This window comes from Accipiter gentilis, chromosome 29 (assembly GCF_929443795.1).
Source record: "Accipiter gentilis chromosome 29, bAccGen1.1, whole genome shotgun sequence".
Lineage (NCBI taxonomy): Eukaryota > Metazoa > Chordata > Aves > Accipitriformes > Accipitridae > Astur > Astur gentilis.
Genome location: NC_064908.1, coordinates 17721855 through 17735294, shown reverse-complemented (window position 1 = coordinate 17735294; position 13440 = coordinate 17721855). Strand labels below are relative to the sequence as shown.

At 48.6% G+C, this 13440-nt stretch overlaps 1 protein-coding gene across 2 annotated transcripts in view; it reads right to left on the bottom strand.

Annotated features, from left to right (window-relative positions):
* Nucleotides 1-240: 240 nt before the first annotated feature.
* OLFM1 (olfactomedin 1) overlaps nt 241-13440 on the bottom strand; it is a 34522-nt gene continuing 21322 nt past the window's right edge. For both annotated transcript variants that reach the window (XM_049832814.1, XM_049832813.1), the window contains exons 4-6: nt 12473-12692; nt 5191-5297; nt 241-1999 (exon numbers count right to left, since the gene is read on the bottom strand). In XM_049832814.1, coding sequence (XP_049688771.1) covers nt 1325-1999; nt 5191-5297; nt 12473-12692 — 1002 coding nt within the window. In that variant the 3' untranslated portion in view covers nt 241-1324. The remainder of the gene's footprint in view (nt 2000-5190; nt 5298-12472; nt 12693-13440) is intronic.

Sequence of the window (13440 nt, the reverse complement as noted above, 5' to 3'; positions counted from 1 at the left end):
TTACCAGCATAAGACTATACCAAATTCAGGATGAGAAGCACTCTAAGCATCTGAGAAGGAAAATGATCCAACTGCACTTAGCAGTCCCAGGCACCGTGTCTCCAACTCTTTACGAAAGCGACAGACAACACAATTTCCTCCTGTTGTAGCACTGGTATCAAACGCTGTCCCCCCCCAACCCCACTCCGCCGTCAGCCCCTTGTCAGTCACTTGTACAGAGAAGACAAAAAACAAAGCAGGGAAGTCTCCTAATATTTTTATTGTTCCTTAGATAACTGTGGATAGTACAAAGTTTTCCTCTTAAAAAAAATTAATGACCTTCACACTTCCATAAACAGGGCTTCCCATGGGAATCCGATGCCACAGAATTTCCACAGAAGCTATTTCCAACCACCATAATGCTTTGTAGATAGTATAACAGTAAGAGATTATTCTTGTAATTATCAACATGAAATTGGTTATCTGTGTATAAGGGTGAACACTGATCTTTTTTTTCTTTTTAGAAACAAAACCATCATTTATTAATCCAAACTACATCATTGCATTTACAACATTCATTGCATAAACTGGACATACAAAGTTTTGCCACCTCTGGTAAATAACAGACATACATTATACAATATATTTGCTGAATACATAAGTTCAAACAATATGGGTACAACAACTTGTTCATAATACATACTTAAACCATCGTGTTTAATAGTTACTAAGACACAGATCCATGAGCTACTTCAGGTCTCAGCACAGTTAATCTAAGTGACAAGAACACAGTTGAGAGACAGTAGCTGCAATGGAAGGCGAAGAAAACTAACCTGTGATAGGTCTTGTTCAGACAGCGAGAGCTCCTCACGGGTCAGCTTTTTCTGCTTAGAAATACAAATCACACATCCATCACAGCTGACCGTGACGTCGGGAAAATGTCCATGCAACCCACACACAGAAGAGAGCGAGTCTCCCAAGGATAAACTTTCAACAGTCATTGCCTTACTTCTTTAGTATGTACTATAGGTTTGCTATCGGAACAGAAACAAAACAAAACCCCAAACTTAAGTGGTTCTTTAAGTGCAGTTCCAGCTGCAAGTACATGGTTATTTGTGAGTCTATAACACAGGGCCAGACTTCTAGAAATGTAGAGGTAATGCTGATCTGTCAGGTTTATGCTGAGTAATCCTCCATGACGTTGGTCTTAATTTTGGCAGCTGTTTATATATTTACTTATTTAAAGTGTGTTTCCTTGATATTAGTTTTGTGGTTTTTTTTTTAATTTGTTTCTCCCTTTTTTCCTTTTTTTTTTTTTCTAAATCAGTTTCTAAACAAGGATGGACTACAACTCGTCAGACCTGATGACGTGGAAGAGGGTGACATTGTAAAGTATTTGGTGCCCGTTGTTCCAGGCATAGAGGGCCCGATCCTTGGGGTTGTAGTCCAACATGGAAATGTGCGAGTACTTGTTTTGGAAGGGGATGTCGATGTACTCGTAGGTAGAGGCATTGGTCTGGTAGGCGTAGTGCACCTTGGTACCTCCCGAGTAGCCGTTGGTGACGTACAGCGTGCCACAGATGATGAAGGCCTCCCCGGCGCTGCGTTTCGGGTAGCTGGTGTTCCAGGTCTGGAGGCTCTGCAGGGTGTTGGGGTCCAACTTGCTGATGACGATGTTGCCCGCGTTCTGGTTGGTGGCGTAGACGGCCCACAGCCCGTTCTCGTCCACCATGAGGTCAATGTCCGAGTGGCCACCCCAGGCGTAGTGGTACATGTTGTTGTAGCCGGCATAATCCAGGCTGCGAGTCTTGAGAATGGTCTCTGTTTTTAAGTCAAACCTGATAATTATGTGGCTTTGGTATTTATTGAAATAGATAGAGCCATTGTAGACCACTTGACCGGTGCCTGACCACGGGTGAGGGAGACGGTGAGAGGTAAAATTGTCAGTATTCATGAAATCTGCCATGGATTTATATTCGCGGACGAAGCGGTTGTTGTGGTAGCTGTCCATGTACCAGACCTGGGCGAGCAACAGAAACACGTGGGGTTAGAAAACAGCAAAGACCCAGCTGAGCCCTTTGCACATCACCCTAGAAACTGAGCTGGGAGCAAAATCCAGAGCAAGGAATCCAACCCGCTGGATAATGATGTGCGCGGCACCTGCCTCCTACACCCAGAAATAAACCCGATTTTTGGAACCCAAAATCAGCCAAGAAATCAACTGAATAGCAAAGCTTTCCCGGGGGTAACCTGGTATCTCCCCAGGAACCTGGGAGCTTAAAAGGTTCCCTGGGAGTCCTGCATGACTGGCACCATCCTTCGAGAGGGCAATTAACATCTTTTCCCTGGCTAAACCCAGCCTATTATGTTGATGCCGCTTTTGCTTCCCGTAAGCCCCATCGTGGTAGCACTCAGTAAATTATACCAGCTGCTGTGCAAAACTCCATTAATTTGGCATGCAGAAGTGATGGATGCAATCGCTCATTGTCAAGGAAATTCAGGCAAAGTCCATATTGGTTTAAAAATCATACACTTCTGCATCAAAAGCTGAAACCAAGGCCGCTAAAATATAAGAGACAAAGACATCAAAATCCTGCTATCAGTAGAGGGGGGAGAGATTTTAGATCATCATTTAAGTGCCAGTTCACTAGGGACACTGTCTAGACTCCTTAAAAAAAAAAAAAAGGCTTTTGTCATATGAAACCCATTTGGAGGCAAATGACAAAGCTGTGCAGTTAATATCAGGCAGAAATATCCAGCCAGTGAGTGACATTCTGTATGCAGTTGCTGCCTAAAAATAAGATAGCTGCTTTCTGTAGAAACTGTTTAGGAAGGAGAAAAAAGTAAATTAAATAGCAAGACGGAAGCCTTTAAGGATGCAGATTTGGGTAGTGTTGTAGCGCAAACTTCTTTTGCAAACCCCTTGCAAAATCTGATAGTATTGTCTCTGCAATATGGCTGTCTCCAGGGTCCCTTAGAAGAGCAGACAAACATTTACACACGGTGTGTGCATGTAAACTGCTTTTGGCTGCTGGATTTGAAAGGCCAAGTGGGGTCTGCAAAAACTTTGTAGGGAACTTCAGCCCGCTGTCGTTACATCCCTGGAAACACCACAGAGGTGGGGAATGAACGTGTGGCAAACGGCTCAGATCTTCACACCTCTGCTGTGGGCTTGAGGATGGCTGCAAAAACACCAGAGAAAAACCGCGTGTGTTCCTGAGCCCATGGCAGAGAGGTGCCTGCAGCCTGGGAGAGCTTCTGCTGTCAGACATGGCACTGGAGAGCATTCCTCTCTTAATGAAATGCCTGCGTTCCACTAAATCAGCTTGGGAAATCACAAAAAAAAAAACCCAGAAAACTTGATTGTCTCTCTGCTGCTCCCATTTCATTATTTGGTATTAAAAAATTACGCATGCCAATGCATTGTGCTCAGTTTTGAGGGAGACAAAGAGAAGCCCAGAAGAGCAGAACCCCATATCATCACACTGGGGCTGCAAGGCGGCAGGACCCAAAGGCGTTTCATGCTTTGGAGAAGCAGAGATTGATGGATAGCAATGTCTCATCGCACCGGCTGGCTTTGAGCAACCTTCTCCTGCCAATACACATCAATCCCAGCGCTCAGCATCCACCTGCTGCCTTGCCGCCGGGCTGCTCCTGCGAGACTCGCAATTTTCCCCAGTTGTGTTCAATGATTTCATGACATGAACAAACGACCACACGAACCACCAAACACCGCCTGGGGCTTGGTGACATAAGACAGATATGATAAACTGCCCATCTCTCCCCATTCCCAGTTTCCCACTCTGCCGGGCAGCCAATGAAGTTCGCTTAATTGTGTGTTTCTAATAAAATTCACAGTAGATTTATATATTATACACACATACACGCTTGTGAAGCTTGAGCTACAGTCCAGAGAAAACCGCTTGTCTACTCGCACGACAAAAATACACTGCGGAAAAAAGCATGGATAAAAAAAAAAAATTAAAAAATACTAGTTTGAGACAAAACTCTCATAAGACATGGAAAGATCTTTAGCATTTGATCAACTAGCTTCAGCTACAACAGGCCTGACTCTTCCTTCACAGATGTATAAATCACGTCAGTGCCGAGGGATGCAGCAAACACAGCCCAAAGGGGACAAGTCTGTCCCCTCTTTTGAGGAAAGCAAGATGTGATGTGGGCAAAGTCTTCCCATCTCACTTCGTAATTAGGATCTTATTGGGGGTACAGGTGAAATTTTGTTTAATAACTGTAAAATATGGAGGTGTTGCATAGGGGAACCAGTGCCAACCAGCTAGCTGCTGGAGGCAAAGAGCCTGACATCTCAAGTCACTGGTGCTTCATTGCTGCACATCCACAAGCCACCCTGGGGGTGGCTCCTCCAGAGCATCCCTCGTCCTCTCTTAGCTACAGAAAGCCGATCACGGGGCAAAGCTCTCAAAATAGCTGCCCCGATACAGCCCCGGCTGATGCCTTCATCCTTTGATGAAGGATGCTGCATGCAGGAGGGAATTGCCATGCAGCCAAGCTCTGTGGTTTTTGTTTTGTTTTGCTGCCTGCAAATCCTCAGCAAACACTCAAGATATTTTCCATTCCATCAGTCATGGGAAGCCTGGATTGATTTTCAGCCAGTTATTGGCCTCCTACCTCCTTGGGATCAAAATTGAATGGTCTGAATGGAAAAAAAAAAGACCAAAACAAAGCAAAACAAATCTCTCTCTGGCTGCAGTCAGTTAATTCCTCACAACAATGAAGGTGGAGGATGGAGGACAAATGCAGTCAGATGACATTATCGGAGGCACTGGCAGCAGAAGAGCAGCACAGCCTGGGACCACAGGTCCCTCTGCTTGGCTCCAGCTCCGGCTGGCTGCCAAACCCAGATGAGAAACCCAATATTTGATTTTTCCCTGCCATGGGGGGCACAGACCTCACGGTGACGCTTCTGAGACCACGCACGCTCATCACTGCAGTGAGTTTCACCTGCTCTGGGAAAGGACCACTGCATGGGGCTGCTCAGCCCCCTCCTCATCCTCCCTCCCTGCGGGATCCTCAGCCCTGTCCCACTGCAGACGAGGCCAACAGAGCCCCGTGAGATGAATTACGACCTTCCACAGGTTTCGCAGGGCACAACCTAGGCTTCGGTGCTCGGGTGTAATGGATTTTCAAAGCCGCGTCGGTGGAGGTGGGAACACGAGGGTGTCGGGGTCTTACCTTGTTCTCTCCTTCGGGAGCGAGAGGGTCTGTCATCCATGAGCCGAACCTGGACCCCGAGGTTTTAATTGTGATTGGGTCACTTATTCCCGTCAGCTTGCCACAAGCTGAAAAAGAGTGCAAGGCTGGTGAGCACCGTGTCAGACGACCACCACCGCGGCTCCTTTGGTGGTGGGGCTTTGCCAACCGGCCCTGAATCCCCAGTGATGGGCACCAGAGCCGGCCACCACCCACACCGCTCTGCCCACTGCTCTCCCCTGCTGCTGGGCAGCTCTGTTTTTAATTAGGTAGAGGTAATTAGGCCAAGAACAACTGTCGGATGCTTTTGTTTGTTCCATGTCTCTTAATAACAAGTGTCCTTATCACACGGCCCCAAGAAAACAAGCTTTCCTGAACCAGCCGTGCTGCTAATGTCACAGAATAGGAAATGAGAAGAGTTAGCCAGGGTCGAGCAGCCAGGTGGAGAAATTAGCTGAATAGCTCTGCTCATTTCTGTTATGATAGAGTGGGTGCAGCCAAGATAAAAAGAGAAACATGTCTGTTCCAGCCCTGCTGAAAACATGCATTTGTTACAGGTTATGCAAAGGAGAAGAAAAAAAAAAATGTGGGAAATTATATGCAATATAAATCTCTTCCCTGCAAGACCATTTACCGGCTTCTACCAGCCACCTCTCTGTTCCCTATTGTGTCTGCACCCTTAGGAGACACTAATGAGTTCACCAGCCTCCTCCTGTCTCCTCTGCCAGCCTGGGCTGTGCCAGCTCCAGCAGAGGAACCCAAACACAGCAGGCTGGAAGGCAGGAGGTGGGGTGTCCCTCAGGTCCCTCGGGAGCTGCCCCGGGAATCCTGCCCGGACTCAGCATCACCACAACAGGGACGTGCACCCGCACAGCACTATGAGGTTTTGAAGTGTACTCGGGTGCTCCGCACCGTTGATTTCATGCCACTGAATTCAGTGGGCATGTCACCACATTTGCAAGCCCAGCTAAGTGCCTTGCTGTGTTTTTAAGCCCTAAATACGAGGTAAAGCAGCGGCACGCCTCCTCCAGCTTGCCGTGCTGGCTGCCTGTGGTAGTTTGTTTCCCTTCCATGGTTGTGTCCCCTGATACTGAACCAAGCACCCCTCTAGAGATGCCTGTGAATAGATGCCTGCAATGCTACAGCCTCAGCATCGAAGGTGCAGCCATACGCTGAGTTCCTATTTCCACTGATATCCCCAAGTTTCAGCAAAGCTGCCACTCCGGTCTCCTCCTGCGAACCCAGCATTTTAGCATATGGGCACTAAGGAATGACAGGCAAAGAGACGAAGACGCCACAGGAGGGACTGGGGGCTGGTGTTGGATGGTCTGCTGCTGCAGAAGCCCTCATTTAAAACCCAGACACATTCAGTGTAGAACTGGTCCTGCAGCAGCAGCTCCTGAGCAAGACAAGCTAAGGTCAGCGGCACCAGGAGGACAGCCACAACCTGAAATTCAGAAGGTGTTTCCTGACTTCTCCTTTTTGACGTGGAAACCTCGGCAGGCTGGGGAAGGTGAAGGTGGCGGTGCTGGGATGGAGCAGCCGCGCCGGGTGCTGGGTTTGTAGGCTGAGCTGCAGCTGCACTGCGGTACGGATGGTCCCGCTGCTCAGCGGGGGTACCCAGGGCCAGGGATGCAGGTGGGAGCCCATGGAGGTGCTGCTGAACCGTGATTAGAGCTCTGCCAGCTCTGGACAAGTTCCTTCTGCTCAAAATTACCAAGGAGAATCATAGAATCATAGAATGGTTTGGGTTAGAAGGGACCATTAAAGGTCATCTAGTCCACCCCCCCTGCAAGCAGCAGGGACATTTTCAACCAGATCAGGTTGCTCAAAGCCCCATCCAACCTGACCTTGAATGTTTCCAGTACGTTCACTCTGCAATATCTCTTAGCTGCCTTTCTCCTTAGCCTGTTCTCATCTGCCCCTGTATATTCCTGATCACGGCCATGGGACACATCCACCTACCTCAGCTCTGAACTGCGGGCAAAGGGGTCACCTTAGCCCAGGGCATAAAATAGTTGAAGCTATTCTTGCTATGCACCAGCATGACATGGCCAAGGGGACCATCAGTCTTCCCACAGCCTTCAGACACTAGGCAGATAAAGAGAGATCCCACCAAAAAGCTGAGAGCTTTCCTGGCCTCCCTGAGACACGATGTATGGGAATTTATCCTCCTGTCTGTCTGATGTATTCAAAACCTCTCAGCTCAGGAGGAGAGCAAGGTATTGACAAAGGGATCCAATGGGTTAAAATAATAAATTCTTAATGTCTTGCAAATTCCCCTGGCAGAGGACCAGCCTTTCTCTAATCACAGATCTGCTCAACGTTGCCTTCTATTATCGAAGCCCTACATTGCTGTCACTTTATCTCTTTCCTTCCATTTCCCTGGAGAGAAAGGTTGTATAAAAGCTCATTGATTAAAAAAAAAAAAGTAAAAAAAAAAAAAAGCAGCAGCAGCTGATAAGGGTAAACTAGTGTTGTTTGCAAGCACTGAGGCTACATCTCATAAACGTTTAGCTGGAGGCACATTCACAACAGCTCTTCAGCAACGCAAGAGGGTTGCTCTTACACAGGGCAAGGTGTTTTCTTTCTTGTTGTAAATCTATCATGGGCACACATATGCTAGGGGGAAAGTTTAAAATGGATCCTTTAAGGCCCCTAGTTAGCTAGGTCCCTGCAGCTCTCCTGGGCTTACCGCCCAGGGATGGACAACTACATCCTCTACGATCCTCATTCACCCGTCCGTTCCTAATGAGATCCAAACCACACTCCGAACACCATCAGCTTTTTTCCCTCTTTCTATGGGGCTAGAAATCATTAAAAGCAGGAAGATTACTTTACTGGGAGCAGAGGGGACTCTGTCTTCTACTGCTTCCCTTGGACATGTCGCAGTTTGAATCAGAGCAGTAGCTCACAAGATGGGATTCTTGCATCTCCCCGTGCTCCGGCACAAAGCAGCAGCCTGCACAGCCTCGAAGCACCCACCAGCAGCCCCGGGCAGTCTCAGCACTGCTCTCCTCTGCGGGTGAGGAGCTGAGCGTGCAGCGGTGGGTTGGGAGCAGAGCTGGGGCAAGAGCCCAAGACGCCCAGCATCCAAGTCCTTCCTCTACCAGACTCTACTGACTTGCACAGGGGAGTTTTTACGCCCTGGCTGTGATTGCCCTAAAGCTGCTGCTTGATTGCCCAGCAGAGCCCTGCCCGGGGCAGCCCAGCACCTATGGGTGCTGAGCCTTTTACAGCAAACCTGCTCTCCCATTGGGATGGCAGGAGGATGGGATGCTAGGGGCATTTCAAGTCACTCAGGGACAAATGTGCAACAGGAAAGCATGACCTGGTGCTCATCCATGAGTCCAGGACACGGGGGAAGCCTGTGAGCGGCAGCTTTCCTGGAAAACAGCACAAATCAGCCTTTTCCCGAGCCACCCTCCAGGCTGACCCAGCCAGCTGCCTCCGACCTGCCGTCCCGCAGCTCAGCAGAGCAGCAAGGAAACACCACGTCCACGCACACAGCCCCTTCCTCTAGCCGCACGAGGAATTTTCCAGCAGGAGAACACACACTTTCCTCCACCCAGTTACAACCAGCACTACCATCCTCCCAGGATACTAACACCTCAGCTCCGTATTTCTCCTAAGATCCAGCCCACAAGCGATGTTTAGCAGCTCGGCAGCAATTTATCCACCAAGGCAGCCGCGGCACCGACACCAGCGCCGTCTCCTTCTGGACTCCGTGATTCTGCTTAGGTTGCTGCTGCTACAGCCGAGCACCTTCCCTGCTGGGTTTCCCACAAAGCCAAGGTCTGATCCCCCCCACATCCCAGTCCCAGCCCTCCGAAGCAGGGATGGGGCAGCAGCGGCTGGGTCGCGCCTTGCCCTTGCCTCTGTCACCTGGCAGGGAGCCCCCCCCCATCCCCAAAACATCTGGGACAGGCAGGCAGGGCTCTGTTCCCATCCCTGCATCAGGATTGTGGGCTGGGATTTTTTGCAGGAGTTGGGGAAACTCGTGCTATCAGGCAAACGTGAGCCTGCGGAGCGCAGCCAAGTTAAATTCCCCCTCGAATCAAGGAGTGACAACCTTTCCTTTCTTCCAAGGCTCCTCTTAGGAACATTAATGGAAACATTAAAATCCCTGTATAAATAGTGATCTTTAAGAGTGTAAACAGAATAACAGATTGAACATGCCATTATTGATTTTTTTTTCCCTTCACACACATGCTGGAGTCAGGAAGTGTTTTCACTATTGATCCATCAATAATGCTTAGGAAACCCAAGATGCAAAACAGGACCTTGTCTCAGGAAAACGCTGCTGCACTGTTGAGCATCAGTGCTTCCCAGAGGATGGGGAGAGGCGAACCAAATGGGAACCCAGCACATCCCCGACCTTCCCTTGTCCCGTGCTTATTGCAGCAGCTCCCTGAGCCTGTTCTGGGCACTCTAAGCTGCACCCTGAGCTCTACCAAGTGAACACACACCAGGTGAGCAGTATTGCTGGCTCACGCAAGAGCAAATCTAAGCTAAAACGTGCTATTTGAAACATCAATGAATCCCTCTGAGCAGCTAATTTGCAGCACACAGCAATCCTCAGCGAACAGGGCCTCGTCGTGAGGCAGCAAAGTGTCTGTAAGGTTGTTATCCGAATTTAACTCCATTAACTACCATTTTCACTGGTTTACACGCCGGAGCGATAAACAACATTGGAAATTCAATCTGTGCTGTTTGCTGTTAAGTGACCAAATAAATCACCCTCCTGGGTGAGCAGCAAAACCTCACGGGCAAACGCTTGCGAGACTCAGCGTCCGTCTCCGCGAGCACCCATGGGTGCCGCAACACCCCGAGGCAGAAAAGCTGCCCTGACCCCACGGTCACAGAGAGAGCAAGAGGAGAAAGAAGGGGCACAGCCAAAAAGCCCAATAAAGCCTCAAAAAGATTCCAAACAAATGCCAAAAAGTTTCTAGAAAAAGTTGCCTGCAAGAGCTCACCATCCTAGCTGTCTCAGTCAGGCTTACCTGGGCTGCTGCCCTGGGGGGATGTCCCAGCCGGAGGAGCTGAGCATGAGGGGGATGTAATGAGCCAGGACATGGTCCAGAGCAGAAGGAGCTAACGGTCCAAGAGCAAAATTTTTTTTTTTTTTTTTTTTTTTTGAGTTACTTCTTAAAGTCTGCCCAGGGTCTGCGGGAGGATCATCACAGCTTCCCTGGCTCTGGTGGAGTCAGCCTGGGCTGGGCAACTCCACTGAGGCTGGCTGGAGAGGAGCCGTGCGGTCCAGGATGGTTTTCTTTAAAGAACTATCCCTCGGAGAGCACTTCTACAGACTCAAATCCCTGGTCCTGCTGCTGTTCCCTCTCCCCATCACCTGTAGCTCCTCCTCATCTCCAAGAGATGGGCTGAAGGTTATGGATGCAGCAAGTGGATCCCTCCTTGGGCACCATCTCGTCTCATCACACCCACCTCTGCCTTCGGGAGGGGAGAAATAAGAAAAGCCGTTTGCAGGGCAGAGCTGCCCTGTGCTGGCAGTGTGGGGCTGTGGGGGGGTTGCTATGTGACCCTGGTCAACCAGACACTCCTGGGTCTGTTCTCCATCCTTTCTTATCTCACCCACTGCAGGACTGGCATTCCTGAGATGCCTGTATGGTCCCCACATGACAAAGCTCCAGGTATTAGGTACTGCTAACACAGAAAGCACGAAGTCATTGCACCCTTGATCATTTCTGTCCCTGTTAAGCTTTCAGGGTGAAATTCAAGTGGGTAAAGGACAAGGTCAGGACTTCCCTGCCGTCCCCCGAGCCTGCTGCCTTCCCCGCGACCATCACGGGGCGAGGAGCGGGACCGCAGACACGGTGCAGAAAGCGACGGCATCACTCGCCTCACCCTCTTCTGCCCCAAGAACCAACCCGGGGCACATCAGCGCTCGTTAATAAATGAGAAATCAGGCTCTGCCCTCTCACTTAGCTGGGGACGGGGGGGTTATACCTGCCCACCGGGCAGCTCGCCAGGGGTATCTCTGGGCACGACTCGCTGCATGGTCGTAGTTCAAATACCTCTGAGCATCCAGGCTTACGTGGAAATTTGCTTTCCTTTCCGAGATTTCAAGTGAGAGGTAGCTTATGAGGGACACAGAAGGTAACAGAGGCCGGCATGGAAATGCAGGGGGAAATACAGGGGAGGCGGCTGCTTACAGAAGCGTGGAGGCATCTAGAAACAAGCAAAAGCAATCCCACCAGCAAAGACAAGAGAGAAACAAAGCGTTACCTTGCCAAGGACATAAAGTGCTCAGAAGAGATCGGATCTTCCATGAAGTTACCTGAGAGTGTTATTTCATATGTGCTACCAAAATAGACTGCAGAGCAGTTAATGTGTTTAGATTATCTAAATTGCTTAACAAGAAAGTCAATAATGTAAGTAGAAATTAAATCAAGACAGAGCTAGGCCAACAAATGGTGGGGAGATTTCTTGCAGCTGCGGAAGGCAGTGCCCTTCTTCCCCCCTTCTCCACCCTCTGTCTGGGGTCGGACGCTGCCTTTAGCTACAGCTGTGTCTCCCCACAATGGACCCACCGGCTTCAGTCAATTAATACTCTCTGAATGAGATTACAGATGAATCTCTCGCATTTTAGCACCGCTGGTTACTTGGCCTGAGGGAAGGGGCTCCCTCAGGGAACGGGAGAGATGGGGAGGATTTATATCCTGCACATGGCATAGTCCGGACCAAACCGCGAACCCGCACCAGCTACATCATGCTCTTCTCAACAGGGATTTGCAAGATGCGAAAGGAAAAAAGGGAAACCGAGTCACAGCCTGCACACACGCGCGCACGCGCGCGCACGCTACTTAAAGCGGTGCGCGGAGACCTCTGCTGATGTGCCAGGTCCAGTCAGCGAAAAGATCGGACATCGATGCATAAGCAAAATGGGTGCATGTGTTTGCTTTGCATAAGCGTTATTTGCAATAGGCCACGCATTTCCCGCATTTCACCGTCCACTTATGCAAACGCTGCAAAACGTCACATGCCTAGGCGAGGGCCCGATCCTGAAGCACTTATGCCAGAAGCAACATTGGTCGTGCAAGTAATCCTCAGCAGGACTACTCCCAAGATTAATGTTACTTATAGCATAAATATTTACAGGATCAAAGCCGGCTGTGCGAGTTCATCTCTTACAGCCAGGCCAGGCACAAGGAGATGTCCAGTCTAGCATCTCTGCCTCCAGACGGGATGCGTGGTTTAACATCGATGGTGTTTAGCCAGTGTCACCATGTTGTTCTGAGCCTACCTAATTTTTGCATGCATGCACGAAGCCTTTCTTCAAGATTTGACACTCTGTTCTGAAGCTCTTCGTAGTCATAGGCGCCAATCTCTTCCTGGAGTTCGTTTAGAACTGACGTCAGATTCTGGACCTCCTCTTTAAACTGCAATACCAATTTTGCATCGGCTTTGTACTCTTCCAACACTGGTATCAAAGGCCTAAGTTCCTCCATTTTCGCTTTTATCGCCTGCAAGGTTAAAATAAGCTTGGTTCAGTGCTATGCGTGCAAAAATCTGCAACACTCTGCCTTGACCTGGTTGCTTCCTACGTGAGTGCAATGTTCATATCCCACAATTATTATCATTAAAATTATTTTAATTACTATTTTGGTCCAAATGATGTATTGGAAAGAACATATTAAACAGGCTGCAGAACACCAAAATATTTGGGAAAGGCCTTTATTTGTCATTTTTAGAATGCAACATCTTAGGGTTACATGCTTCAGATCACATACACAAAGAGTTCTTTTTTTTTTCTTTCCAAAAAATAAAATAAAATAATATATATATGCATTGACAAGGGTTTCAAACTATTCATGAAATGCATCTACAATTGCATGCAAAGGAAGATCTCGGTTGTGTGGTTCAAGGTTCCTTAGTGAGATATGGTGCTAATTTGGAAAATAATCAAAAAAATAAATGCATGGTGCAAAATGCTCTGTGGCCCTCTTTTCATGGTTACATGGGAGTGAACTGCTTCTTCAGTCACTGCAGCATTGAAAAAACTTGCTTTTAAGTTAGCCCTGTAAGCAAGAAAATGAAATACTGTTGAGGATCTAGCTCACTAACCTGCCTTATATAGATAGCCATTCATAGACAAATACTCTTACGGAACTAAAGAGAAAAAAAACACAAGAGCTCCAAACCACTCACATTTTAATGCTGGCATTAGCAGAAACAAAATGCTGTGGCTGTTATTTAAAATGGTGCTTTGGC